The following is a 24,537-nucleotide window of genomic DNA, read 5'->3' on the forward strand; positions in this document are numbered from 1 at the left end:
CTCTTTCTCAAGCTTCTCTCTAACAATGGAAACACAAATCATCATAGAGAAGAGTACTTCTCAAGTAACCTTCATCTCCGCCGTATCCTCCTCCTCCGCCGCCGCCTCATTATCCTCACCTACAACATCTTCCTCTTCTTCTTCTTCTTCTTCTTCTTCTTCATCAACAACTTCTAATTTCCCTGAGGAAAACAACTCTAAAAGAAAAGCATCTCGAAGATCATCATCGTCATCAGGATCATTAGCCGTTCAAGAAGATGAAGATGACGTCGGGAAACGGCGAAAAGTCAACGCCGGAGATAAGCATCCGACGTATAGAGGAGTAAGGATGAGGAGTTGGGGAAAATGGGTGTCGGAAATCAGAGAGCCGAGGAAAAAATCACGAATCTGGCTCGGGACTTATCCAACGGCTGAGATGGCGGCTCGAGCTCATGATGTGGCGGCTTTAGCCATAAAAGGTGCAACGGCTTTCCTCAATTTTCCCGAATTATCCGGCGAGCTTCCTCGTCCGGTCACCAATTCTCCTAAAGACATTCAAGCCGCTGCCACCTCCGCCGCCGTCAATTGGCAAGATTCTGCCACCGTTAGCCTCCGTGTGAATAATTCCGATGGAGCTGAATTAGCTGAAGCTGAGCCGAGTCGAGCCGTGATGGCTCAGTCGTTGTCGAGCAGCGTGGTGTGTTCTTCGGATACAATGACTCAACAAGAGTCTTCGGAAACTTCGTGTGCTTCGACGACGACGTCGTTTGCGGACAAAGACAGCGACGAGGAGAAGCTGTTTGATTTGCCGGATTTGTTTACTGATGGGAATGAGATGATGATACGAAACGATGCGTTTTGTTATTACTCGTCCACGTGGCAACTCTGTGGAGCCGACGCTGGGTTTCGGCTTGAAGAGCCGTTTTTCTGTCTCAATGACTAAATTACACACTCCTCCAGCTCACTAACACCTGATTAATTTGCCTCTCCTTTTTTCTTTGTAATCCTCTCTATCTAAGTTTGTTTTTTTTTTCTTTTCAATTTGAGTGTTAGTGAATTTAATTTTTCTTGGAAAAGAAATGGGTTCATTTTGATTTTTATTTTTTAGCAAAAGGATGTTTGATGAATATTTTGTGTAATATTAATGTTGTGAGAACATTTTTAAAAGGAACAAATTCCGTATCAACAAACAAAAAGAAAAGAATAAAACCAAATTGTTTGTTGACAATCGTCATGATATTAGCTTCCTTTTCATAGAATTATACAATTTGGTGATTCTCATATAATTTGCATGACAGTATATTGAATAATCCGCATGATTTGTTGTTATTCCAATATTCGTTTTAAATACATGTCGTTTGAGAGTTATTTTTGTATCTTGAATTTTATTATCTGATGACACTTCACAAATGGTATCAAGTTTATACTTTAGTGAAAACTAGTAAATTTCAGTTTTATGTAATTTTAATGTAATTAAAAGTATATTAGATATGGACAAATATTTTTGTTTAATTTTAAAATATACTGTATATTTTTCCTTTGTATATGTTCTTTTTTTCACTAGTTGAGAAACAAAATTGCACTTATTACCAACATTTAACATGCATTAATTTCTAAAAGTTCGAATAGGGAGATGGATAATTATCGCAGTCACACGTAATCCACGTTCTTGGGCTGGTTTGTTCACTAACTTCCTTTTCGGATTGATATTAATATGTCGTATTTGGCGTATGAGTTTGATGAGATGATGATTATGATGAGATTGATAGTGAAGGAGACAAACTTTTGATGAAATTAATTAATTATTAAAAAAATTTAGGTGTTGGAATATAACATGAGTCACATGGTGATGATGTCTTTGGATCTTTTATTTACAACTTTTACATTTTTGTTAATTTTTTCAATTGTTTTCTTTAATATATGTCAAAAGTGAAAGGTATAAACTGTAATAAGTTGATTGCTTTTGGCCAACACCTTACTTTGTTTACCACTGAGGCAAATGAAGACAGTTATTGATTCCCAAACATATTGGACCCTTAGATCTGATAATTTTGTGATAGATAAAATATCTCTTATTTAATAATACGTTTGTTTGTCATTACATATAACAGTTAATGGCAAATACGTGAAAACCCACTATGTGAAACGATTTGCTCAACATAGTTTAGTAAACGAAGAAAAGGTCCGCATCAAACTCGTTAAGATAATTTCACATCTTCTAAAAAATAGCGCTCGTCCACGGTAAAAATATTATTAGATAAGCAGTGTATACAAAATAATTGATAATATATGAAGAAGTACGAATTATTCACCATGTATCACTCATTCCATGGATAATTTGGTTTTTGAGAATGGAAAAAAACTGGGTCTAATTATTTTCCTTGACGGTAATATATATTCGACTATATATATAATCATATAGAGTAGAGGAAGTATGCAGGCATGTATTGGATATACTATTTGGTGAGACTTAAGATAGTTGAAGACAGATCATATATTGAATAAAAACATAGTGGGTGTGCAAGTGAGCTCACTATCATTATCTCAATACAAATATAGTAATAATTATTAAATGTTGGGTTAGTAGTTTTCTATTTTATCATGATTTTAAGGTTTGAATGTATTAAAGTTTGAATAATGATTTTAAGTGTATTAAAGGAGGAAAAATATCATGATTTTAAGGTTTGAATGTATGTAGAAATTACAACACATATTTAAGTCTTAAATTGTTAGCAGCCTATCGATTATATGTATTACGTTAGGTACGTACCTCCACAACTTCCTAATCTTTTATTTTGTGTTTCTTTTGGAAATTTCGGATTGTTATCGAAATGGGATTAGATATAAATTATATGATTTATTGTTCCAAACTGACATGTATTTTTTTTGTAAGCTATCGCAAATGATGTAATTTTTTTTTGTTCAACCCATTCTCTTATAAATATTACTCAAGCCTAATGAAGCCATTAAGGACCAATTCAAATGTATATGTAAAAATTGGTAAATGAATAACATAAAGAAATTATTTGAAAAAATCAATTTTTAATTTATGATTAAGTATTTATCTAATAACATATATATGAGTTTAGCTCAAAATTTTGAAATTATTTGCTATGATTGATTTCACAATCAATTCAAATACCGAAGCTAGTAAAAATTTATAATACTATCGAATATATAAATATATTTTAGTATACCGAATAAGTACTAGTTTTATATATACAGTTGTGAAATGTGGCAACACCAAATGTTCAAGAAAAAATGGCGACAGCAAATATTATCTAAATGACTATATAGAGTATTCTTATATTATAAATTTTCTATGCCTCTGGATCGTTTGGACGATACTATGACTGACAAATTACAAGAAGGTGAATTTGCTGTTTGGCATCTTATGGCATGCAAACCTAACTACGTACAGACAATTAATTAGTACAATTTGATATATTGGCTGCAACTATATTATGGCTCAATATTATTGGAAGGTACGACTATATCCATAATTATTTATTTATTTGCAACTGTTATGTAAATCTAATAATATCATCTACTTTTAAAAAAAAGTATCAGAACCCTATGTACGAAAGAGAGAGCGAATGATGTGTTATCATATGTATTAATTAGTGCGACTATGCGAGTCATCATCACTTTTACTTTTGTTAGAGTAATTAATCAGATTATTTTTGATTAGATACTCATGAGTCATGACTGATTAACACACGGTTATATCTATAAATGTCCAGGATCAGCTTAATTCCCGTGGATGAATGAACTAAGTTTTGTAAATAGAACACAAATGTATTATAATAAAGTCCAATTATTTCAATTGAAACAGGTCTTCTCTCGTGAATAATCTTGGTAATGGTGAGATCAATGTTTGGAGACACTATTGGGTCGACACGGTAGTTATTTAACTTCAAGCTGAATATTAATATCTAGCCACTGCTTAATTGTAAGATCTAACATTTGTTGTAAGAAAACATTATTGAAGACAATGGAGTTCTCAAGCCTCAAGGGAAAAGTCATTAGATATTTAATTAGTGTATATGATACCTTTCCTCTTTCGTCAATACTGTGCTCTAAAAAGAGAAAGATACAGGTTGACACAGTCCCTCTTAGATCTGGGCACATTATCCGAACCCGAACAAGTTATCCGAATCCAACCCAAAAAGGAAAAACTGAATCCGAACCGAAACTGATAAAATATCCGAACGATTTTTAAATTTCTAAATTTGAAAAACCGAAACCAAACCAAACCAAACCGAAAATCCGAATAGATATCCGAAATATTCAAAATACAATTATATACCCAAAATATTAACTACATTTAGATTTAATAACCTAAAATTACAATTATAAATCCAAAATATAAATTATTTTTATTCTGAAAATGATGAAAAAATTCAAAATAATTTAAATATACTAAAGTTTTTAGTTATATTTGTTAAATTTTGCCAAATTTTATTTGAATTTAACCAATTTTATTTTAATTTTATTATTTTTATTTAATTTTTATTATTTTTTGGATATCCGAATCCGAACCGAACCCGATCGAATATAACCGAACCCGAACCAAAATTCCAAAAATACCCGAATAGGTTTTAAATCTAAAAACCGAAAATCCGAAAACCCGAATTATCCAAACCGAACCCAAATGGATATCCGAACGCCCAGACCTAATCCCTCTCATCTCACTAATTTATGTAAGCTCATTTTCTTTCTTTTCGGTTTGAGATCATTTTATTTTTCTCTTACACTTTTACAGTTTATATTATAAATATTAAAAAAAGGTTTCATAATTGTGTTTTCAGAATTATATTTTATTTCTATTTTTTTCGTTTTTAAATCTTATATGGACTAAAAATAATATGTTGAGCCTTAAACTCATAAAATCATATCTTTGGAGCCTTGTACGAAAAGGAGAGGCCATTTGTGAATATATCTGTAATTAGTTTAGATTAAATTAGGTCACATAGTCGGGTTCCGGTGCTATATAAACGTGTTTATAAGTATTTAATAATTTAAAAAAAATTTACGTAACACAAACACATTCTGACCGACCTTCAAACACATTTCTACCTTTCATCATTTAAGGTTTTTCTTAATTATATCTACTAGGGTTGAGTCCGCGCTTCGCGCGGATTTTATTTTATATTTTTATGTGTTTTATATTTTTATATGTTTTTTTTTAAAAAATAATCTGTTGGATAAATTTTTTATAGTTTAATAGTTTTTTTTCTATATTTGCATTGTACAATCCTTATTAGTGTTTGTATATAATAACAAATTTTCTTAATTATGTTATTAATTTCTGTTAATTTTTTTTATTTCATGTACTTTTATATATTGTCTGTCACTATTGTGTGATTTTTATTACAGTATTAAAATTTTTTTTTTTTGTTAATGCTCTACACGTTGCACAGTAATAATTTTTAATCATTTATTCTTACTTTTTTTGAAATTTAAACATCATATTTATCCATTTTTGTTAATTTTTTTCGTTTTCTTCATTTTCATATTTTCATATTTTGATATCTTTATCTTCTGTTCTCTTTCTTTGTTTTCATATTTTTTCAAAATTCTTTTTCATCAGCTTTGTGTTCTTTTTTTTTATTATCCATATTCCTCTTCATGGTCTTTAATTTCTATTTGTTTTCATCTTTTTAATATCTTCTGTTTTTGTATTTTGATTTTTCTTCTTCCTTCTATTTTTCTTATTATTTTTCATTATTTTTGCTTTTTTTAATTATCATCATTTTAAAACATTTTTTCAATTTAATAATTTATTATTTTTAAGAATATATATATATTTAATCCAGTTAGTATTACAATGTTTTTAATTATTAATATCTAATTATCACTTATTTTTTATTTATACTATAATTTTTTTAATTTAATTTAATTTATACTAAATATATTAATAACAAACATTAATATATTTATTAGATGCATACTTTAAATATACTTAAATGTTAAGCTTTATGAGTTTGCTGATGTGGATAGTCTAGATGGAGAGAAAACTCTCTCATTATATAATAGATTTCGTATATTTTAAACGTATATATGACAGAACCAGAATGGAGCTAAAACATGTGATCTTTATCTTTAGGAATAAAGTGGCTTCAAAAGAAAAAGCAAGCAAATAAAACGACCAAACTGAAAGCAGTAGCAGAAGAATATTAAATTATTAATAACAACAACAAAGAAAATTAAGATCATACGGTTGAAATAATAAACTACTTCCTCCTTTTGTTTCAGAATAGATAATGCTTTGAGAAATGATTTTTTGTTTCAAATCTTATGATGTTTCAAACTGTAAAATTAATTAGTTTTCTTATTGTTTCTATCATTTTTATTGTGTTTATGTAGATAATAATTTGTTTAAATAAAAATAAATATTTCTTTATACGTGGATATAAACAGATTGGAATAAATGTACTCTATATAAATGAGCTCAAATGTATGTTTGGGTTTATAAACTATGATGATTAATCTATTTTCTCTTTTGAAAGAGTTTGACAAAGCAAAAAAAAAAAAAAAAAAAAAAGAGGTGATTTTCATTGCTCGTTCCATGTGCATCATCATATGTAGATGGGCTTGATATCGTTGGGTCCGAAACTTGCTGAGCAAGTTGGACACTTTCTTTGTCGAGTTCCTGTAATCTTTTGCACACATGGGTTGCAAAACAAATGGTAGCATTTCGTGATCACCACCTACGACAAAGACCCAAAACCAAATCAGCACAGCACACCACAGCACATCAAGCAGTTGATTAAAACACTCAAAAGATGATGATTTGAGCAGTGAGTCTTTACCTCTTTTGGGCGATCGTTGCATGCCTTACACTTCAAGATTTCTTTGAACTCACTAACTTCTTGTCGGAGCTTTTGAATGGCCGATGATCCTTCTATGAGAGACCCAAGACGAGAAACTTTCTGTTTTGCTATTTCCGTTTCCTCCTCTATCCTTCTCCTATCGAACCTGATATGTGCACCAACACTTGTTTTTGTTTATCTGACTCTCAAGGATGGACTAGTGGGTGGGAGGAAGCGGGATTAATTTACCTTTCGATTTCTAGCTCCAGCTCCAATGCCCCATAATCCACCCGACATTGCTCAACTTTAGAATGTGACTCCTCCAGCCTTGACCTAGCTTGTTCCAAGCCATTCCCAATGTCTGCACGTTTCTTTTGCAGGTTTTCAAGAGTGACAGCTTTTTGATATCTATCTTCGGCTAGTCTCTGGAACTGATCTGTGCAGAACCTCAACTGCAAGAAATAACACTTTCAAGTTAAAGTCACAATAAGGAATGGTTTACAAGATTATACAGCCACACAGATATGGCATTAAAATATACCTGATCTTCAATTCTTGATGATTTCTTGGCGAGGAAACTGGCATATGCACTGGCCTGCTGAATATCCTTATCCATGATGTATTTATCGATAAGCAGAGCATCTTGCATCTGCCTTGAAGTGATGCCTTCTAAGTAAAGCTGAAACAGAAACAGACGAGCAAAAAAGATATCTCACAGTCGGATCTAAGTAGCATTCTTCATTCATGATATTCTTGCAAAACATATAACTCCGGAATATAACAACAGAAAATTGGTTCATGCCCTTTAACACAATTCATCAGTCTCCAACTTAAGTTTAACTCTGATAGAGGAAGAAGAAGAGGTTGGATTCATACCTTGATGTTATAGTCATCTCTCTCTGTAACTTGAAGCAGAAGCTGTTGGTTTTGCGGTACAATGTCCTCGTAGGCACTTCCAATTGTCTAAAAGAAGATAGTTACTGTAAATCGATACGCAACATCAAGGTTTTTAAATAATTATTGGAAACAAAGAAACAAGAAATTTCATAAGCAAACCTGTATTTCAGAAAGATATGTTCCATGTTCTTCATGTTTAGATTTCAAGATATCAGAATACTTTGCAACATCGCTGAAATAGAAAACACCATCCTTGTCAAACAAAAAAAATTAATGTTTCAAAGAATTCCTATGGAATGTCAATGAATATGCAACGCAACAGAGGAATGCTATATGCAGCATAAGAAGAGATATTTGTTCACCGTTTACAATCATCCATTTTCTGTCTTAAATCAGCAATCTCAGCTTCCGCAGTAGCCAACATTTGTTGGGAAACTGCTTCAGCTTCATTTGCTGCCTTAACGCGCAACTCCAGATTCTGCTCATCAAGGGAGGATTTCAAACTTTGAACATGAGCCCAAGCCCTGTACTCATGTTCCTTGGCTTCAGCTATGTCCCTGCCACAGCACAATATCCACAGTGATGCTTAAGGCAATGCACCAAGCGCATTTTAATAATAAGTGTTCAGCCAAGAAAAGAAGATCAACAAATACTAACACATCCGAAAGAGAATTTAATCTGATGAAATTGTAAAAATAGATCAGATATTAAAAGCTGTGAAGGATAAATTGGCAAAGTGAGAATATATTTCTTTAGAAACGCAAGAATATTAACAGCAAACTTTAGTAATCAGACAGTTCCGTCAAAAGGCAAGATTAATAACAGTGCTCGTTAAACTATATATTCGTCCCACATATAAGGGAAAGGTAAGGAAAATTGTCTCAAAGAATTTAGATCTTGGATATCGACCACTGGATTTGTTACATATAATTGTGCTTACCTCGAATCAGTGGACTCACGTTTATACATGTCGAGGAACAACTTCAACTCCTCGTGACTGTTCTTCAAATCACGTACCTGCATGACAGACTCAAATTACTTGAAAAGTAAAGAACATAGCAACTACATCTTCGCCAACCAAAAGCTACTACGACATTTAAGAAGGTTTAAAATTGCTAATACGTCTTTTCGGAATACCTTTTCCAAGAAATATGTTTTCAAACAAGGTTGACATAGTGCAAGTAACGTTAACCAATATCAACACCGACAACATATAAGTGATGGGTAATACACTGAAAAAGGTAAACCTAACGCATCATACCGTAGCATTTAGGTCACCTAGCTGAGAAGCATAATCAGCTGATCTCATATGCAATGCTTCACACTCTTTTGTCTGTTCACCAATAAGGCTTAGTAAGTAAGCAAAACATAAACTCTAACAGCATATATCATACATTGTTCAAGATTATTGCCCACCTTCCTACATAGAACCCCGGAGAGGGACTGGACATCAGCCCGCAGAGAATGAATGCCTCCAGCAGACTCTTTATAATTGTCTAATTGACTTCGCATGGAACTCATTTCCTCTGGGAACGAAGAAATTAACGCCTTCATATCTGCAAAGATTTCTTTTCTACCTGACATATGGATCACTTAATTAGAATCCAAACTGATGGGTGGATGGGAGAATTGGAAGTCAAAAGTAACCAATTTGTTACCTCGCTCTCTTGAAATGTTTCCCAATCTAGTCTTGATTCGCAACTTTTCATCCAGTTGTTTCTGTATCTCCACATCTAAAGAAGCGATTCTAGAATCAGCAACAGAAGAAGTCCTTCGAGAAACATCAACTAGTTCATTTTTTATATTCATTTCCCTTTCCCTCCAGACTATACTATCTTTTTCAACCTGAAATTTTCGAATGAAGATAAGCTTCATAACCACATATATACATCATAAATTTTATAAAGATAATTACAATATGAAAATCGGAATCAAAATATAACCTGCAGTTTCTCAAGTAAAGCCATATACTGGAAAACTGCTTTTTTGGATTTTCCAAGTTGGTCTTTCAAAGAAAGGTAGGCTTGAGAAGATGAGATGCACCTCACAGACTTTGACTTGTTCTGTTAGAAAACTTGTATATCAGTTTTAGCAATGGGAAGAAGTTATATTCCACAAATTTTCCTTACATCAAAACTCTTCCCGATCAGCAGATATAAACTAATACAGGTAGTTGTACTCTAATATGATCATAAACTGACCTGTAAAATACTCAATTTTTCAAGAATCTTTGTCCTCTCCTCATGAAGATCTTTTAGCTCTTGTAGCCTGCTTGAAGCCAGGACCTAATAAATCCAGGGTGTATCAAACCAAAACTCTAAGCATTACCAATGAAAACAAAAAAAAACAAAAAGAAGAAAATATACCGTTAACTCTTTCAGAACCGATTCCATGTCTTGCAGATCCCTTTGTTTATCCCTTGCCTTATCGCTGGTTGCAATATTATTTCCAGGGCTCAACACCGGGAAGAACGCCCCTGCTGTTGCATCCCTTTCTGCTCTCAGTGCTGACAAGTCACCATTACATTGTTGAAGCTCCACAACCTCATCCTCTAGCTCTCCTTCAAATACAGCAAGTATAATGTCAGCCCATACAGCAGTCAAAAAGCATTAATCTTTGAGCGGGCATGTAAACCAGAGTTATAGCTAAACATGAATCTAACTGGCTACAAGCTATTTCCGGATTGAAATCTTAAAATCGTAAGGTGTAAAAGGTAACTGATTTTCAGATTTTAAGACGCTTCAATTTTGTATATGTATGTCATTCTCAAAGAATTACCAGCTTTTCTATCTCCTAGAATGTATTGAAATATATTAACTCAAATGGTATAATTTAAAGGTTCACGTCTCGGAAGGGTGCTAATGGTGCATCTTCCGTAACTACATGTCTTGTTGACATTTGGCGCTAGCAAAGATGTTTTCTTCCAGTCTTAATATAGCTCTCTCTTAATCTTATATGATCCAAATCCTATCCTGGCTATTTAAACAGTAATAAACACCAGCGCAGTGCCGAACATTATACATAGGCATAGTATTGCGAGCTTCACACAACTTTATCTCTCTACTTACACGAATCCTCATCAATCACAAGCGGGATATAGTTTCAGTAGCTTTCCATGTATTTAGATTGACCTTTTTTCTCTTGAGGCAAACATATGAATACAATCTTATATCTGATGAAGTCCATGTAAAGAGTGCATTTAACAGTCAATATTCGAACCGGAAGAGACTAAGTAGCTACCTCTTATTCGTTTAAGGTCTGCTCTAACTTTAGCATCAGCATCGCGATAACTCTGCAATTCTCTTGAAAGTGATTTGAACTTCACAAGTACATCATCTAGATCCACTCTGAAACTCTTAATATCTGATTCCAATTCATTCAGCGCTAGCTGGCCACACAAATCTAGAAAGGAAAGCAATTCCATATAAGAAATGGGTTAGTACTAAAATAGTGATAAGGGACACGAGAGGAGCTGAAAATCGATTGCAGTGGAAGTAATACCTTTATCAAGACCAGTTCTGAGAACTGTGGGATATAATTCATCCTTAAGACACCTCAAATCATTGGTTGCGGCTACTAGGCTATACAAGGTTTGCGTGAACTGACTTGATGTATTCCCTCTATTTTCTTCCATCCGATTCGAACAGATATTGGATGAAGAGCTCTCAGTGGCACCAGTTTCGAGTAGCCGGTTGATGAACTCGTCTTTAACGGCCGGAGAAGACCCATCTGCGTAGAAATTTTAAGGTGTCCTTTCAACAAGTCATATTTGTATCATATAAACCAAATTCGAACTAGGTCCCAGCATTAACAGAACGAATCAGAGGCGGGCCAAGCAGTTCATACCCTCCTTGTTTACAGACCTATGAGCTCCGCTGCTTGAATCACTCACACGAATGGAGCATGATTCCACTGCAGCTGTAAGCTGCTACAAAAGCACTAATTAGATCTTTTAGAAGAAAGAACCAGAATAAAAGCTGAAATTTTGTAATCAGTCCCTCTTAGTTAAGTAAGTTTTTTTGTTTTTGATAGAGCAGGGCAGGTGGAAGGGGATTAAGTTATGTTAGAAACCAAAGCATATTGAGTGTTACCTTTGCCCAAGACTTATGAACAGTCTTCAAACTGGAATTGTATGGTAATTGTTTATCCTTGATCTGAGAGAGCTTATCCTCGAGAATAGAACACTCAACCTGCTGAGCCTCTAGCTTTTGAGATAGCTTCAGATTTTGGAACTGAAGGACTGCAGTATCAAGCTGTATCAAACAAAAAAAAAATCTTAAGAGACAGAATCAAAATTCCAACACAAATAGCAAAACAGACGAAGTTAAAACAAATTCACAAACCCTCAAGCGAGCTACAAAGAAAACAACAACAAATAGAGCAAGACAGTGATGGTCTACTCCGGAATACAATATAATGTTTCAAAATCAAAAAGGGAAAGTTCGAAGTTCGAGGTTGGTCAATTATAGACGGCCATAAGGGTATATGAATCTAAAAGCTCAAATTCTAACAAGAATTGATTGATTAGATTAGTTAGAGAATAGACATATATATATATATATATATATATATATATAAGGGCATGCACAAGAAAGAACCTTGTCCTCGGAGGAAGGCCAAAAGAAGGGCTGTTTCTTAACGGCGGCTGCCGCTTCTGTGGGTGATATGGAGCTAAAGTGACGCTTTTTAGGGTCCGGCTCGCCTGTGCTCGCCATTCCAAAACCCTAAACTCGCCAACAGGAATATAATTGAAAAAAAAAAGAAAGAAGCTTCTCTCACATCAGATTGAGTGGGGAGGAAACTCTTCACAAACAACTCCAATACAAACCCAAGTCAATCCAAAATATTACCCAATGAGAAAACCCTAAAGGATCTATCACTACCAAGCTACGTGATTGCTTCAACCAAGAATAATTCAATTGCTCAGCTCCTCAGAATAAGAAAAAACCCTAATCTCACCGGTCTCCAAACTCAACTAAACTCTAATCCTCTCTTACACATAGACCTTGTCTGATCTTTGTTCAACTGATGCTACAAGCGGTTAAGTTCCCACCCAAAGCACTCTCGCGAAACACAGCACTCAAAGAACAAAGAAACGACCAAACAAAAAAAAGAGAAGAGTGAGAAAGAGAGAGAGAGAGATGAAGTTAATTCAAGTACGGTGGCGTAATATGTGAACATCTGAGGGGTAATTTGGGAATCAAATACCTCTTGCGGGATATGAAACTGAAACTATCTCGTCCCGTTTGCGGAATTCGCACAATTTTTTGTTTTTATGAAGCTCTCATATCGTTAATCAATTACTCAATTTAGATCATGACAACTACAAAACAAATCGTAGAATTTTAATGATCAACAATGAAAGAAAAAAAAAAAAAACAAAGGCATACAATAGTGTGAACTGTAGATGGATGATTCAAAAAAACCAAATTACAGTAGTCTTATAAAAGAAAACAATTTTAAGTATCAAGACGAAAGTAGAAATATCATCATCTTGTTTTTGAGTGTTGGAAGAACGTTGTTATATCAATCGTTTTTCGAGGCCATTTTACGTTGCTTCTCTTCCTCAACTTGAACAAGCAAAGTCAAGAGAGCTTCGCAAACTTGAGCAGCATCGGCTTCTAAAGGAACCTCGTTCAAGGAAGAGTAAACCATCCAGGCATGGTCTAGTTTACGCTTGGGTCTAACCACCACGGAACCAGGAACCTCTGCGTCGCAGCAAGTCACGAGCCCATCACTCTTTTCACCGTATCTGACTTGAAGCAGCTGAGCGCAAGCAGCCATTGCAGCACCGAGTGGCATTACCACTGGGAGTTTTGTGGCTTGGTTTGTGAGAGGTAGTTCAGCGTGCGCCACGTGTGATAAAGTGGCCAGAACCGCTGGGCTTATGCTCGCTTCTGTGCGGAATGAAACCGTGGGGAGTTCTCGGGGAAGCGGGTGATTCTTCAAGAACTCTTTTCTTCTTTCGTATGTTAAATCTTCCAAAGCTTGAATATCACCCTTCACAAGGTTTAAAGGAGACCAACACGTTAGAGAAACAAATAAGTTTACCCATAGCACCGGATCAAATCTATATGACTAAAATACTTATCTCCGCAAATTTTTAGTTACTAATACTAAAACTCTACTACTAAATGACAATCGGGATATTACTTATCGGAAAATATCATTTCAGAACATTTGCCAGTTCAATTCTACTTAACAAGAGAACGGTTTCGTGCATCTGATATAATTTTGGTAGATCAAGAAAAGAGTTGTTGCAAACCTTTATAACTTTGGATATCAGAATCTCCATGAGCTTTCTCAAATTGACATAATCTCCAAGTTGTCCTTCACGGAGGATATCTGTAGCTATTGGGCTTCCACCATATGGACTTTGTGCCAATACCAACCCAGCGACCTTATCCTTTAGATCAGGCCAGTATAGAGACAAAGCAGCAGCTGCATCTATACCTCCTTTGCTATGCCCAAGGAGCAGAACCTTTTTATTAGATCCCCAACAGAGTTCCTCTATGTATTCCTTTATCTCTCTCGCATTTTTCTCAACCGAAGACTAATATATAAACATTTTTCCGTCCATCAGTATGCTATATACCAAACGTAACTGAATTAATTTGAGTTAGTTATAATTACCTCACTGTGAATCTTCGCAATATGACAGGCCAAACCCATCTTTGAGAATTTCGTTTTTGTATCCACAAAATATAGAGGTCCATGATTACTGAAAAGACCTGAAGATTTCGTTTTTAAAACCAAATTCTATGAGTCCTAAAACAATACAGTAATATAGTCTAAGTGGCTGGCAGGTAGGAATAAGAAGTGCTACCTGGAACCAACAAGTACACCACTGTATTTGGAAGCCTGTGAACACCATGCCTGGAAATGAAAAAAAAAACAGATCAACGCAGCCATTCAGTAAAATAAGGATGTAAAACAGCATATTACAAAGACCCAAGTACATAAAGCATGCAACTACAACCAATCCATACCCGATGTCATCCAGAATTTTATTGAATCTATCAGTTCCATCTTCAACAGGAGGCATCTCCGGGTCGCGCTGTAACCATCCTATGTCATCTGCCGAGCCACGGACAGTCCTCCTTGCGCGTTCAATGAGCCTGATAAGTAGTGTACAGAGATTATTCTAATGCTTCAGTTTCACATTTTCATAGTATTAGCATTTTTCATTTCTCTTTGTAGTATGGGGAAATTGTATCAGTCATACAAAGAATACATACCCTTGAAATATAGAAATACCGTTTAAACCTAAACGATTCGATGTCACAATTGCATTAGTTGCCTGTGACAGAGTCTCTGTAGATTCCCTTGATGGGCTGTTGGCTGTAGACGTAGATGCCTCTGAAGAAGTTGAGCACCTTTCACCAGGAGAAATGCATACACTTACTGGGGAATTCCCGTCAACTCCTGATGTCGATCGTATCAACTCATGGGGGTGGGAAATAGCATTACATGAATCCTTACCACCATATTCTACTGAAAAAAACAATGGAAGAACAGAGTCTAAGCGAAAGCCTGTATTATGGTATGGTGACGAGGTTGCTATGTAGTGAAAGAAATGAGATCCTAAAGCTATATAATATCTGCTAAGCCAATAATTTATCCATTATAAAATATAGTAGATGAACGCGGAATTGCAAGCTGAGCATCACATCAACAGAGAGAAAGAAAGGGTACCTGAATAATCAGAAAAACAGCTCCCCAAATAAGACGTTGCTTGGTTTATATATGAAGCAGCTTCATTAAGAGCTGGCAAGGAATTAAACAGCTGTGGTGCAGCCACATTGTCACCAGTTTTACCCCCCTGTCCTCAAAAAGAAATTAGTGCTGTTAGTAAGGCAGTCTCATGCGTCGAGAACCAATACCTTCTATACAAAAATACATTACTACCAAGAAAACGGTAAGTTGACTCCAAATAGAATCCCATTAAGATAAGCATAGAGCAAGTATGGGTCTGGAAATTATATCTAAAAAATAAGAAAAGGAAGTCATCAGGCCACATTACTTACAACTAGAGGCGTGATAGATTCTCCCTCTCTGGATTGACCGGCTTCTCCCATTCTGATCAATTTCTAATAGCATACACAAACACAGAATTAGATAAAAGCTACACATGTATTTTCCAGACCAAATTTCTATTTCTGGAAAACAACTGAAGTTCTTCCTATACTCCTGCCAATGAACAACAACTAAAAACGAATTTCAAAGACTAATCCTCTGACTGTTTTCCCAGATAACCAGTTTCAAAACTTAGATACCTAAATCAGCATCCATCTTCCAACCGCAAATGTAATTTTTTTAAAAATGGAGAACAACAAAAAGCAAACACCGACTTAAGTTGATTCTCGAAGGTAACTCTTAACATCAAAATACCAAACCCGGACGAAATTACAAAATAAATATAACAAAACGTGAACGATAGAAATCCAGCGGGAAGAGTCTCGATTCTGGATAAAAAACGGGCAGCAACATTAGGAATTGAGAACATGCAAGTGAAAAATAGATGCTCAAGTTTTCCATCAACGCCAAACCCTAAATTCTTCATCGATGGCAAATAAACAACAAGATTGATGACCGGATCCAAACTAAAAATCCAAAAAATAGCCAACAATTTGCAAAGAACCGATTCGGAAGAAGAAACAGCTAAAAATTCAAAAATCAGAATTAAGGAAGCAAGAAAAGTACCTGGAGCTTTAGGAATGTTGGATCAAAACGAAACATATGCACAGCGAGCCACCTTCAATGGTTCGGATCATTTCCTAACCCGCTGGGAAAAGAAGCTTGGTTAATCGATTAAAAAAAAGGCAATTTATAACCGCAGGCACAAATAATTTGACGAGCGTGGAACAACACGCAGTGTCGACGCAACACGTGTACTGGCTTAGAGATCAAGATGAAACGAGTCGACGAATATAAGAAGATTAGGCTCTGTTTTAATTATATATCTATATGGGCCGATAGAATGGGCCTACTGGCTCAACTATATTACAACAAAAAACGATACTATCTTGTGCATTTTTATTTTTTACACAGTAAATAGCACACGGAGTGGAGATTTGAGCTCAGGGCATCAGGTAGATCGACGGTAATAGTACCTGCAAGAAGGCAATAAAAATGTCGGTGATGAGTGTGATTTTGGATTTTTCCAATAGAGGACGACGACGAAATATATACAGAACTTACACAAATATTTCCACGGCAAAGATGGAGGAGTATTTGCGAAGAAGACGCTCAACAGTGTACCATTGAGATCGGTCTGATCCGTCTCGGTAACCAATACGTGGCATGTGAAGTGAAGCTTTTGAAAAGAGGATATCACCAGAATGAAAAAAAAAAAAAACGTTAAGCTCTTTGAGAACAGTTTTTTGGAAGAAAGGCAAAGAGCTGAAGAAAGCAACGACGTTTTTATACCTGATTTCTGAGAAGCAGAGAATGAAGCTTTGGCCAAGCAACATTCAAGGTCTGGAATTGAAATGCTACTACGAGGAACTTTACGCCTCGGTTTGTAAGATTGTGCAACTGCAAGTGCCACCCAAAGAGGTTTGCTTTCTTCAGCGTTTTCTTGGTCATCATTGTCTGCACAACAGAAAATAAAAGAGAAGGATGAGAACTGAATGAGTTTTTTAGAAAAAACCCGGAATGAAAATGGAAGACAAAAAGTTACAAACCATCAACTTTAATAAGATGGAGGTCTCCAAGATGAAGGTCTTTGAATTCAGATGCTCTGTGATATGCATCAGGTACGATATTCGAAAGCTTTGACAGAGCATCAAACATTCCGCCACGTCCCCAGTTTCCAGAGTCATCAACACAGCTGCCATAAATCAATATTTGGAAGTTTCAGAGCTAGTTGAGATTTGGGTTTTTAGTATAATAAAGTTGACCTGAATATGATTGCTGGCTCATGAGGGACAGTTGATGGATGCGTGCAGTCTCCATAAACAAAGTGAACAGATCCTGCATCTGAACTAGAGTCAACGTCATCAGGAATAATTGGCTCTTCCACAGACAAAGACTGATAACCATGTGCTTCCCAAGTGGCTAACTTCTTCTCTTCTGCCTTTTTCCTGGCAGCCTCAACTCTCAGATGTCTTTCCTCGGATACATTCTTTCTGTTTCCCAACTCCATAAATTTTTCATCCTTGCTTGATCGTGATGCTTCCTTCAATTTCTCAACCCATGAAAGGTAAGAAGCTTCATCAAGCTCGGAATTTAGATCTGCTGATGACGAATTTCCTCTCAGAGTGTCACTCGAATTCATTTCAAACTTTCTTGCTTCCTTATCTGGTTCAATGTTTTGACGAATTGCAACAACTTTCTCAGCAAGAGAACTTATTTCTACCATTTTCAGGTTATCAGATTCTTCATCGTGAATCTCCCCAGGATCAAACCTTTGTAAACCAAACACTAGAGACCGCAAATCACCACGATCTTCCTCTTTCTCTTCCATGGTATCTCCTACAACATTATGACTAAGCTGCAACTTCCTCTCTGCCCTCCTCAAAATAACCTGAATAGACACGCATTTAGATTTTGATAAAACATTGTGGTGACGTTATGATTGGAAACACTACGACAGACCTCTTCCACGGTATATTCAGTAACGAGATTTATAGACAGCACATGGCTGATTTGTCCAATCCGATGAGCTCGTTGCAAAGCTTGCTTATCCACCTGCGGGTTCCAATCTTGTTCATAGAATATAACCTGCATATTAGAAAACACTCCAATAAGCACTAGACGCTATTCATACACATTGTTCTTTCGTCGATATATTCCGTTTCCGCAAGAAATAATTAGGAAAAAAAGGCCAGAAATGACGAACAGTGTCAGCAGCAACAAGATTCAAACCGACTCCCCCTGCTCTCGTTGAGATCATGAAAACAAAGGCATCGCTTGCATCAGCTTCAGAATCCAATCCTCTTTCTGTTTTCGTACTGAAACTCTTTATGGCAGCAAAACGTTCTTCAGCCCGTACTGATCCATCAAGACGCTCATAAGAATATCTACGAAGCTCCATAAAATCCTGTATTTGGTAAAAGCTACATATCATTGTAAATCTATGCTGCACAGACGTTACAGAATATAAAATAGCTCTATGACGAAACCTGCAAAATGTCAAGTGTAGAGGTCATTTGGGAAAATAGGAGGACACGATGTCCAATATCATGGAGCCTCTTGAGCAGTTGATCCAAAACTAAAAGCTTACCACTCGCCTGTCAGAATGCAATTGTTAGTGAGCAGAACATTTATTCAATGGAAACATATAGTGAGGATTGTTTGGATAGTTAGAAAACTTTTGGAATACCTGAACAAGGTGTTCGCCCTCTTCAAAAGGTTCCGGTTCAATACCTGGAAATAAGTAAGGATGGCTACATGCTTTTCTGAGTTGTATCACCTGCTCAAGTAAACAAACGGAGAAGTAAATATAAAAAATGGGCATTTTATGTAATACGTTAAGCCGCTTGATATAAACATGAAAAACTAACTCACAATATTTTGCAAAGACGTATGAGTGGATGATCCAGAAGACAGCGCAAGAAGCCCTGGAAGCTCTTTCCTCAGTATTGAGGTATATATTTTCTTTTGAAGACTGACGAGCGGAACCATTCTATCATGATTAAAAAAAAAAGACAGAACAATAAGATATAAATAGAGCACCTGCAAATACTTTTACTGGAAAGGATTAACCAAAAGTACAAGACTTTACACAGTTAGCTCCGTGAGAGGTGGCAGCACCAGATTCCCAGACTCAATCAGCAAAGATTTTGTACGCCGTAGCATAAAGGCACCTAAGATAAACTTCAAACTCTTATATGTTTCCTTGACATTTGACGCATCAAGACCTGTTTTGACAACGGAGGGAATGCATATGTTAGTTGATCCGCTTTACATCTTCTGAATGAATATCAACTCAGAAATGCTAGAGAGCGCAGAGCACTAAATGGCTAGAGCAAGCGAACCTGATAAAAACTCCCGAGTCTCTTTGAATGCGAAAAGGAACTGGTCTAGAGTCCCAAAAACTAATGGCATGCAAAAATGCATAAGAGCCCAAAGTTCGGTAAGATTGTTCTGAATAGGTGTGCCAGTAATCAAGAGACGCCGTGGAATGAGAAATTGTTCAAGTAAGACATTGTACAGAACCTGTGACATAACCAACGTTTTTCTTAGATAACCTGTGACATAATCAAATGTTCCTAAAGCCAGGTTGCGTACAACTAAACGAGTTTTAACGATATAAGACTAAAGATATGGTTTCTATCAAGGTATAATAAATCCATATAAATGGCTAGCACAGCAAAGAGATGAGTGAAGTGAGTGGAAGTTACTTTTGAATTCGTACAATATCTAGCAACCAATAATCTATCATTCCGTTCACAACTCATTGAATTTGTCTAGTGAGGCATAAAATAACCTTACACTGTTGGGATTCTTGAGTCTTTGAGCTTCATCAATTATAGCATACTGCCACGGAATCTGAGAAAGAAAGTCCTGATCCACCAATGCTATATCATATGTTGTCAACAACACATCGAAGGGTAATAAAGATCCCTGAAAAAAAATACAAAGAACCCAAGTTCTTGAGAAAGACATTTTTTACTCACACTATATGCTATTTCAATGACTTAGTACTTAAAACTCACCTTGGAGCTCTTCTTGACATGATCATACATGGACTTACGCAAATTCCGACGGCAATCCTTATCACCAACATATCTAAGAACATCAAGTTTTGGAGTGAACCTATTGATCTCTGACACCCAACCATCCGTTACGCTTAAGGGACACAGCACCACTGCCATGTGATGTGACATATCAGAATTTTGTCTTAGTGAACGTATTAACCAGAGAAATTAGGAAACGTAAGAAGCAGATGTCATTTGACTCACGAAATGGCCCTCGCAACCCTTGATGAAACTTCAAATAACTCAGGAAAGAAATTGCCTGGAGAGTCTTTCCCAATCCCATCTGCCCAATCCTTTCGATTAGACTTAACATGAATTCAAATCACAAAGAGACCAATACAGCATTTCAAAAACGATGGCAGTACCTCGTCTCCTACAATTAGAATCAAACATACATGAAATCAGAAGAACAAACCAAAAAAAAACTGATCGAATAGTTTACTTTGACTTCCCGATTTGTATCGCCGTATCCTAAAATTCCACGAAGAAGCACCCAAAATCGAAGACCTACCGAGAACGACATTGACGCCGAGAAGATATTTCTGAATAAGCCAAGAGACTCCTTCGACTTGGTGAGGCTTTAGAGTCGCCGTGACCCCGAATGCTCTGAAATCCGGAGGCGCGTGGCTTGCTTTTGAATCCTCTGCGAGTATGACTTTGGCCGCCGCTTCAAGTCGCCGTTCGTACTCCATCGTCGACAAAGTGTAAAGGAATTTTGGCGGTGAACTCTCTTTGTGACTTTTTCATTAAACTGGTTTGCCGCTTGGACTTGGAGGCACCAGGCTGAGGACCGGTTCTGGAAAACCGGGAAATTAACCAAAAGGCTGAAAAGTAAACTCGATATTACGACGTCGTTTCCTAGTTTCTTTATTTTTTCACTTTCGTTCCCCCAATTTCTTTTGCAAAATACAACTTTTATTTTTCAATGACATCAAAATCTGGTTCTGAAGTTGGTCTTCATTGGAGTCTAAATTTATCACATACATTTGGTAATTTGTAGCACAATTTGACTCTAATTCTGACCCTAAATTTCAACTCAATAATTTGTCCAGAAAAAAAGATTCTCCGAGACATACTTGGCCGGATGTTGTATGTTACTTAAACACATCATTTGGGTGCTATCATCATATTGGGAAAATTTATTATACCAAAGAAAAATATCATATGTGGAAATACTAAGATAATTCTACGAAAGTCCATTTGTGGAAATAAATCACAAAGCTTCCAAAATACAGACAAGTGAGTTGTGAATGTATGACGTCAGCAGATTCGGCATCGACGGCTCAAATGATGAGAGCAGACACATAGGACCCATGTCAATCACCTTTAATTCCATCGTTGCCATATATGTTCAAATATTAAACATTTAATCAAACCTATAATCATAAATAAATTCTCTAATTCTTTTCGATTTAAATATTGTTGCTAGCACTAATCTCCCACCATTACTCCTCCATTCACTCTCAACTCCTCGAGTGCTTTGTCTTTGTGGTATGACGGATCCATCTCTATGTTTCAACGCGTATCATACATCCATTTTATTGCCGTATACCATAAGTAACATATGCACATATTCAAATTTCTCTTAATATTTATGTGATTAAAAATGGATTCATGTATAGAGAGATCATTCATGAGAATATTGATCAATTTTTCATTGTACTAGTTACGTATTCAAACAAAAGACTTGAATCACAGTTTCTAATTTCTGAATTATTTTCATAATATTCGTCTGTTTTGATCAAGAACGCACATATTTTATGTTGTTCTTTGGTCATTATATCATCGTTTGATCGCACTGAAAGTCGGTTTTGCGTGTACCCAAGAAATACGACATTTTAACATACTAATTGGGAAAACTCTTTTATTCACGCCACCTTAAATTTTAATATGTTAATTAGAAGTTATAAGGTTGGAAACATTAAACCCTTTCTCAAACAAAAAAAAAAGATTGAAAACATTATACATGAAACAATCTAGACGTCATTGATTAGTGTCTTTCCTCTAGTAACATAGTTTTTACATTATAAATTGGTTATTACAAAATCAGTAGTAACGCCGGAGATTTTATATAGGATCACACAGTGTATTATAGAGATTAGATTCCACAACTCTAACGGAAATACAAGATTTTTGAGCGAAATCAATTTTACCCCATGCAACTTTTCAATATGATTTTTTGTAGTTGTCATGACCAAACAACGATCAACTCCACATATATATCAAGTCCTTACTCCTTAACCAGCTAATTTCATAAAATCATAAGATTGAACATTAAACATGTAGATTAAATTGATACCATGGATGGCATATACTTGTAATTTATAAAATATTTGCGCCCTATGGTTTGACATGGTTTATTGAAGATCATTGTTCCGAAGACTTGTCTATAAATGTTCTCCAAATTGAAGACATATAAATGAGGGTTCTATGATTTTAACGTTGAAACCCAAACCCATAATGAGTTCCTTTATTAATTTAATAATGTTTCACTCTCAAGAGTATCTAATTGTAAGCGAAAGTGGGTCGATTCGAAGCTTCATTAAAACAAATATTACTTGTTTTGTTACAAAAAAAAAAAAAACAAATATCACTTGATTTAGCCAATAAGATCACCGCAGAGAATAAATTAATATGTTAGTGGAGGTTTTATACAAGTATTGGTTGTCAACAAAAAAAAATCTCTTTTTAGCCCTGTTGGGCTTTCGTTATGAAACAAAACTTTATGGGCTGAATGTTTTTGTTAATTGTACCACCAATATATATATATATATATATATATATATATATAGCATAAACAAAGAGAAAAAATCTGAGAAATCTCAAATTTTCTAGACGAACAACAGAGTAGAGTAAAAACAAGGTGATGATGATGATGAATTCATTGCCGGAGGATCTGAGGGCAACTATACTTGCGAGATTACCGCTTAAGAGCATGAAAAGTTCCAAGTTGGTTTGCAAGGAATGGAAAGCAATGGTGGAATCTCCGTTTCTCCGCGAGCTTTTCCTTTCTCACCATCAGAACTCGCATTCTTCGTGGTCGCTCATGTGCAGGGAAAGTGGTAACGAAGTCATGGCTCACTACGGATGCGAGATTTGGGGACTTGCACGATCTTTGGGCTCTTACACTTGGTCTTTTATAAACGACACATTCGAGATCCAGGGGTCTCTAAGAGGGTTAGTGTCGTGACTTACACCGATGTCGGATTGATTCTGATCAAATTGGAACCTTTAGAAGGCCGAGATCTAACCTCCTACTATGTGGCTAATCCGATTTCACGAGAATGTATTGAAATCCCTCCTCAGCCTAGGGTTGTGCAATCTTTTAGCCCTTCTGGACTCGCTACCCGGATTGAAAACGGCGTCGTTTTAGGTTACAAAGTTGTTCTGATGAGAACACGGCACACGGCGGCGTAAATTAACCGGCCGAGATTTACTCGTGCATTCATCTGAGACAGGCTCGTGGAGTTTCGAAACTATCCATTCCCCTCTTCCTCTGCGCCGTCTTGTTCACTTGGATCCCGTTTGCTTGAACGGAAAGCTTTACTACAGCTTATTAAACAAGGACTTTACAGAAGTAGATGTTGTTGTCTCACATGATTTCTACGCCGAAGCTGATCAAGTCCGAGTTTTACTTTTCCCCGACTCAGAAATTAAAGAACCCCTTTTCAGAAGAGCTTGCACAGCCTCTCAAGGGTTTGTTATTTATATGAATGCAGACAGGAATGATGATGATGCAAGTTTGGAGCTTCACTTACGTGTGTGGAGGCTTAAAACCTGGGAGTGGCAATTACTTAATGAGATATCTCTGGATTGTACTAATTCCCCGTTTGATTACTTTCCTCTGGCAACAAACCCTTTTGATGCTAATACAGTGTACCTCCAGAGTTATTTGAATTATTCCTGTTTGGCATTTACTACTAACTTGCACAAAGGAGGCAAGTCTGGGCTTCACAACTACTTGGAACGTGGTAGCGACGGTCGCTTTCTGAGTTTTGCTGGAGAGTGGGACACACGGTCATACCAGGTCTTCATAGTTACTATACCCCCTTTGTTCTCCCGCGCTGGCTGCATCGGATCCCTCCTTCCCCACCGTCTTGACCAAGTCCACACTTTGCCTAGTTATTGTTAGTTTCTTATGC

General features: G+C 36.0%; 5 protein-coding genes across 5 annotated transcripts; 2 read left to right on the plus strand and 3 right to left on the minus strand.

The window, feature by feature from the left end:
• On the plus strand, positions 1 to 1,028 carry LOC18015702 (ethylene-responsive transcription factor ERF034). Its single transcript, XM_006397612.2, has one exon. The coding sequence runs from the start codon at positions 26 to 28 to the stop codon at positions 920 to 922; it is 897 nt and encodes a 298-aa protein (XP_006397675.1). The 5' UTR covers positions 1 to 25; the 3' UTR covers positions 923 to 1,028.
• A 5,375-nt stretch (positions 1,029 to 6,403) lies between these two features.
• On the minus strand, positions 6,404 to 12,830 carry LOC18015703 (E3 ubiquitin-protein ligase BRE1-like 1). The gene is made up of 19 exons (XM_006397613.2): positions 12,290 to 12,830; positions 11,783 to 11,944; positions 11,538 to 11,616; positions 11,193 to 11,420; positions 10,932 to 11,093; positions 10,058 to 10,251; positions 9,893 to 9,976; positions 9,635 to 9,754; positions 9,350 to 9,536; positions 9,108 to 9,268; positions 8,953 to 9,024; positions 8,632 to 8,708; positions 8,054 to 8,248; positions 7,851 to 7,923; positions 7,671 to 7,757; positions 7,336 to 7,473; positions 7,044 to 7,246; positions 6,795 to 6,960; positions 6,404 to 6,692 (listed from the first exon to the last, which is right to left on the minus strand). Exons 1-19 carry the CDS (start codon positions 12,404 to 12,406, stop codon positions 6,561 to 6,563), a joined length of 2,637 nt encoding a protein of 878 aa, XP_006397676.1. The 5' UTR covers positions 12,407 to 12,830; the 3' UTR covers positions 6,404 to 6,560.
• A 253-nt stretch (positions 12,831 to 13,083) lies between these two features.
• On the minus strand, positions 13,084 to 16,551 carry LOC18015647. The gene is made up of 9 exons (XM_006397614.2): positions 16,395 to 16,551; positions 15,719 to 15,781; positions 15,387 to 15,513; positions 14,930 to 15,185; positions 14,681 to 14,809; positions 14,518 to 14,567; positions 14,325 to 14,422; positions 13,957 to 14,244; positions 13,084 to 13,691 (listed from the first exon to the last, which is right to left on the minus strand). Exons 1-9 carry the CDS (start codon positions 16,428 to 16,430, stop codon positions 13,218 to 13,220), a joined length of 1,521 nt encoding a protein of 506 aa, XP_006397677.1. The 5' UTR covers positions 16,431 to 16,551; the 3' UTR covers positions 13,084 to 13,217.
• On the minus strand, positions 16,468 to 21,123 carry LOC18015648 (probable helicase CHR10). Its single transcript, XM_024155011.1, has 17 exons — positions 20,907 to 21,123; positions 20,761 to 20,768; positions 20,600 to 20,678; positions 20,354 to 20,505; positions 20,130 to 20,261; positions 19,673 to 19,853; positions 19,420 to 19,555; positions 19,203 to 19,320; positions 19,018 to 19,107; positions 18,818 to 18,925; positions 18,535 to 18,735; positions 18,291 to 18,416; positions 17,594 to 18,219; positions 17,378 to 17,523; positions 17,121 to 17,285; positions 16,893 to 17,007; positions 16,468 to 16,804 (listed from the first exon to the last, which is right to left on the minus strand). Exons 1-17 carry the CDS (start codon positions 21,085 to 21,087, stop codon positions 16,780 to 16,782), a joined length of 2,589 nt encoding a protein of 862 aa, XP_024010779.1. The 5' UTR covers positions 21,088 to 21,123; the 3' UTR covers positions 16,468 to 16,779.
• A 2,147-nt stretch (positions 21,124 to 23,270) lies between these two features.
• On the plus strand, positions 23,271 to 24,527 carry LOC18015649 (F-box protein At3g28330). Its single transcript, XM_024155088.1, has 3 exons — positions 23,271 to 23,457; positions 23,559 to 23,768; positions 23,854 to 24,527. Exons 1-3 carry the CDS (start codon positions 23,271 to 23,273, stop codon positions 24,525 to 24,527), a joined length of 1,071 nt encoding a protein of 356 aa, XP_024010856.1.
• The last annotated feature ends 10 nt before the right edge of the window (positions 24,528 to 24,537 follow it).

The sequence above is a fragment of the Eutrema salsugineum genome, unplaced genomic scaffold (assembly GCF_000478725.1).
Source record: "Eutrema salsugineum unplaced genomic scaffold, Eutsalg1_0 scaffold_22, whole genome shotgun sequence".
Lineage (NCBI taxonomy): Eukaryota > Viridiplantae > Streptophyta > Magnoliopsida > Brassicales > Brassicaceae > Eutrema > Eutrema salsugineum.

Coding starts and splice junctions, on each gene's coding strand:
- LOC18015702 (XM_006397612.2), top strand. CDS start 26: ATGGAAACACAAATCATCATAGAGAAGAGTACTTCTCAAGTAACCTTC.
- LOC18015649 (XM_024155088.1), top strand. CDS start 23,271: ATGAATTCATTGCCGGAGGATCTGAGGGCAACTATACTTGCGAGATTA. Junction 23,458..23,558: donor GCTCATGTGCAGGGAAAGTG/GTAACGAAGTCA, acceptor TTCGAGATCCAG/GGGTCTCTAAGAGGGTTAGT. Junction 23,769..23,853: donor TGAAAACGGCGTCGTTTTAG/GTTACAAAGTTG, acceptor CATCTGAGACAG/GCTCGTGGAGTTTCGAAACT.
- LOC18015648 (XM_024155011.1), bottom strand. CDS start 21,087: ATGGAGTACGAACGGCGACTTGAAGCGGCGGCCAAAGTCATACTCGCA. Junction 18,417..18,534: donor ATCTTGTTGCTGCTGACACT/GTTCGTCATTTC, acceptor TCTAATATGCAG/GTTATATTCTATGAACAAGA. Junction 18,220..18,290: donor CTGAATATACCGTGGAAGAG/GTCTGTCGTAGT, acceptor GTGTCTATTCAG/GTTATTTTGAGGAGGGCAGA.
- LOC18015703 (XM_006397613.2), bottom strand. CDS start 12,406: ATGGCGAGCACAGGCGAGCCGGACCCTAAAAAGCGTCACTTTAGCTCC. Junction 11,421..11,537: donor TAGGTCTGTAAACAAGGAGG/GTATGAACTGCT, acceptor ATTTCTACGCAG/ATGGGTCTTCTCCGGCCGTT. Junction 9,269..9,349: donor AAACATTTCAAGAGAGCGAG/GTAACAAATTGG, acceptor TCCATATGTCAG/GTAGAAAAGAAATCTTTGCA.
- LOC18015647 (XM_006397614.2), bottom strand. CDS start 16,430: ATGTTTCGTTTTGATCCAACATTCCTAAAGCTCCAG. Junction 15,514..15,718: donor AATCTATCACGCCTCTAGTT/GTAAGTAATGTG, acceptor TTTTGAGGACAG/GGGGGTAAAACTGGTGACAA. Junction 14,568..14,680: donor AAAATTCTGGATGACATCGG/GTATGGATTGGT, acceptor TTTCATTTCCAG/GCATGGTGTTCACAGGCTTC.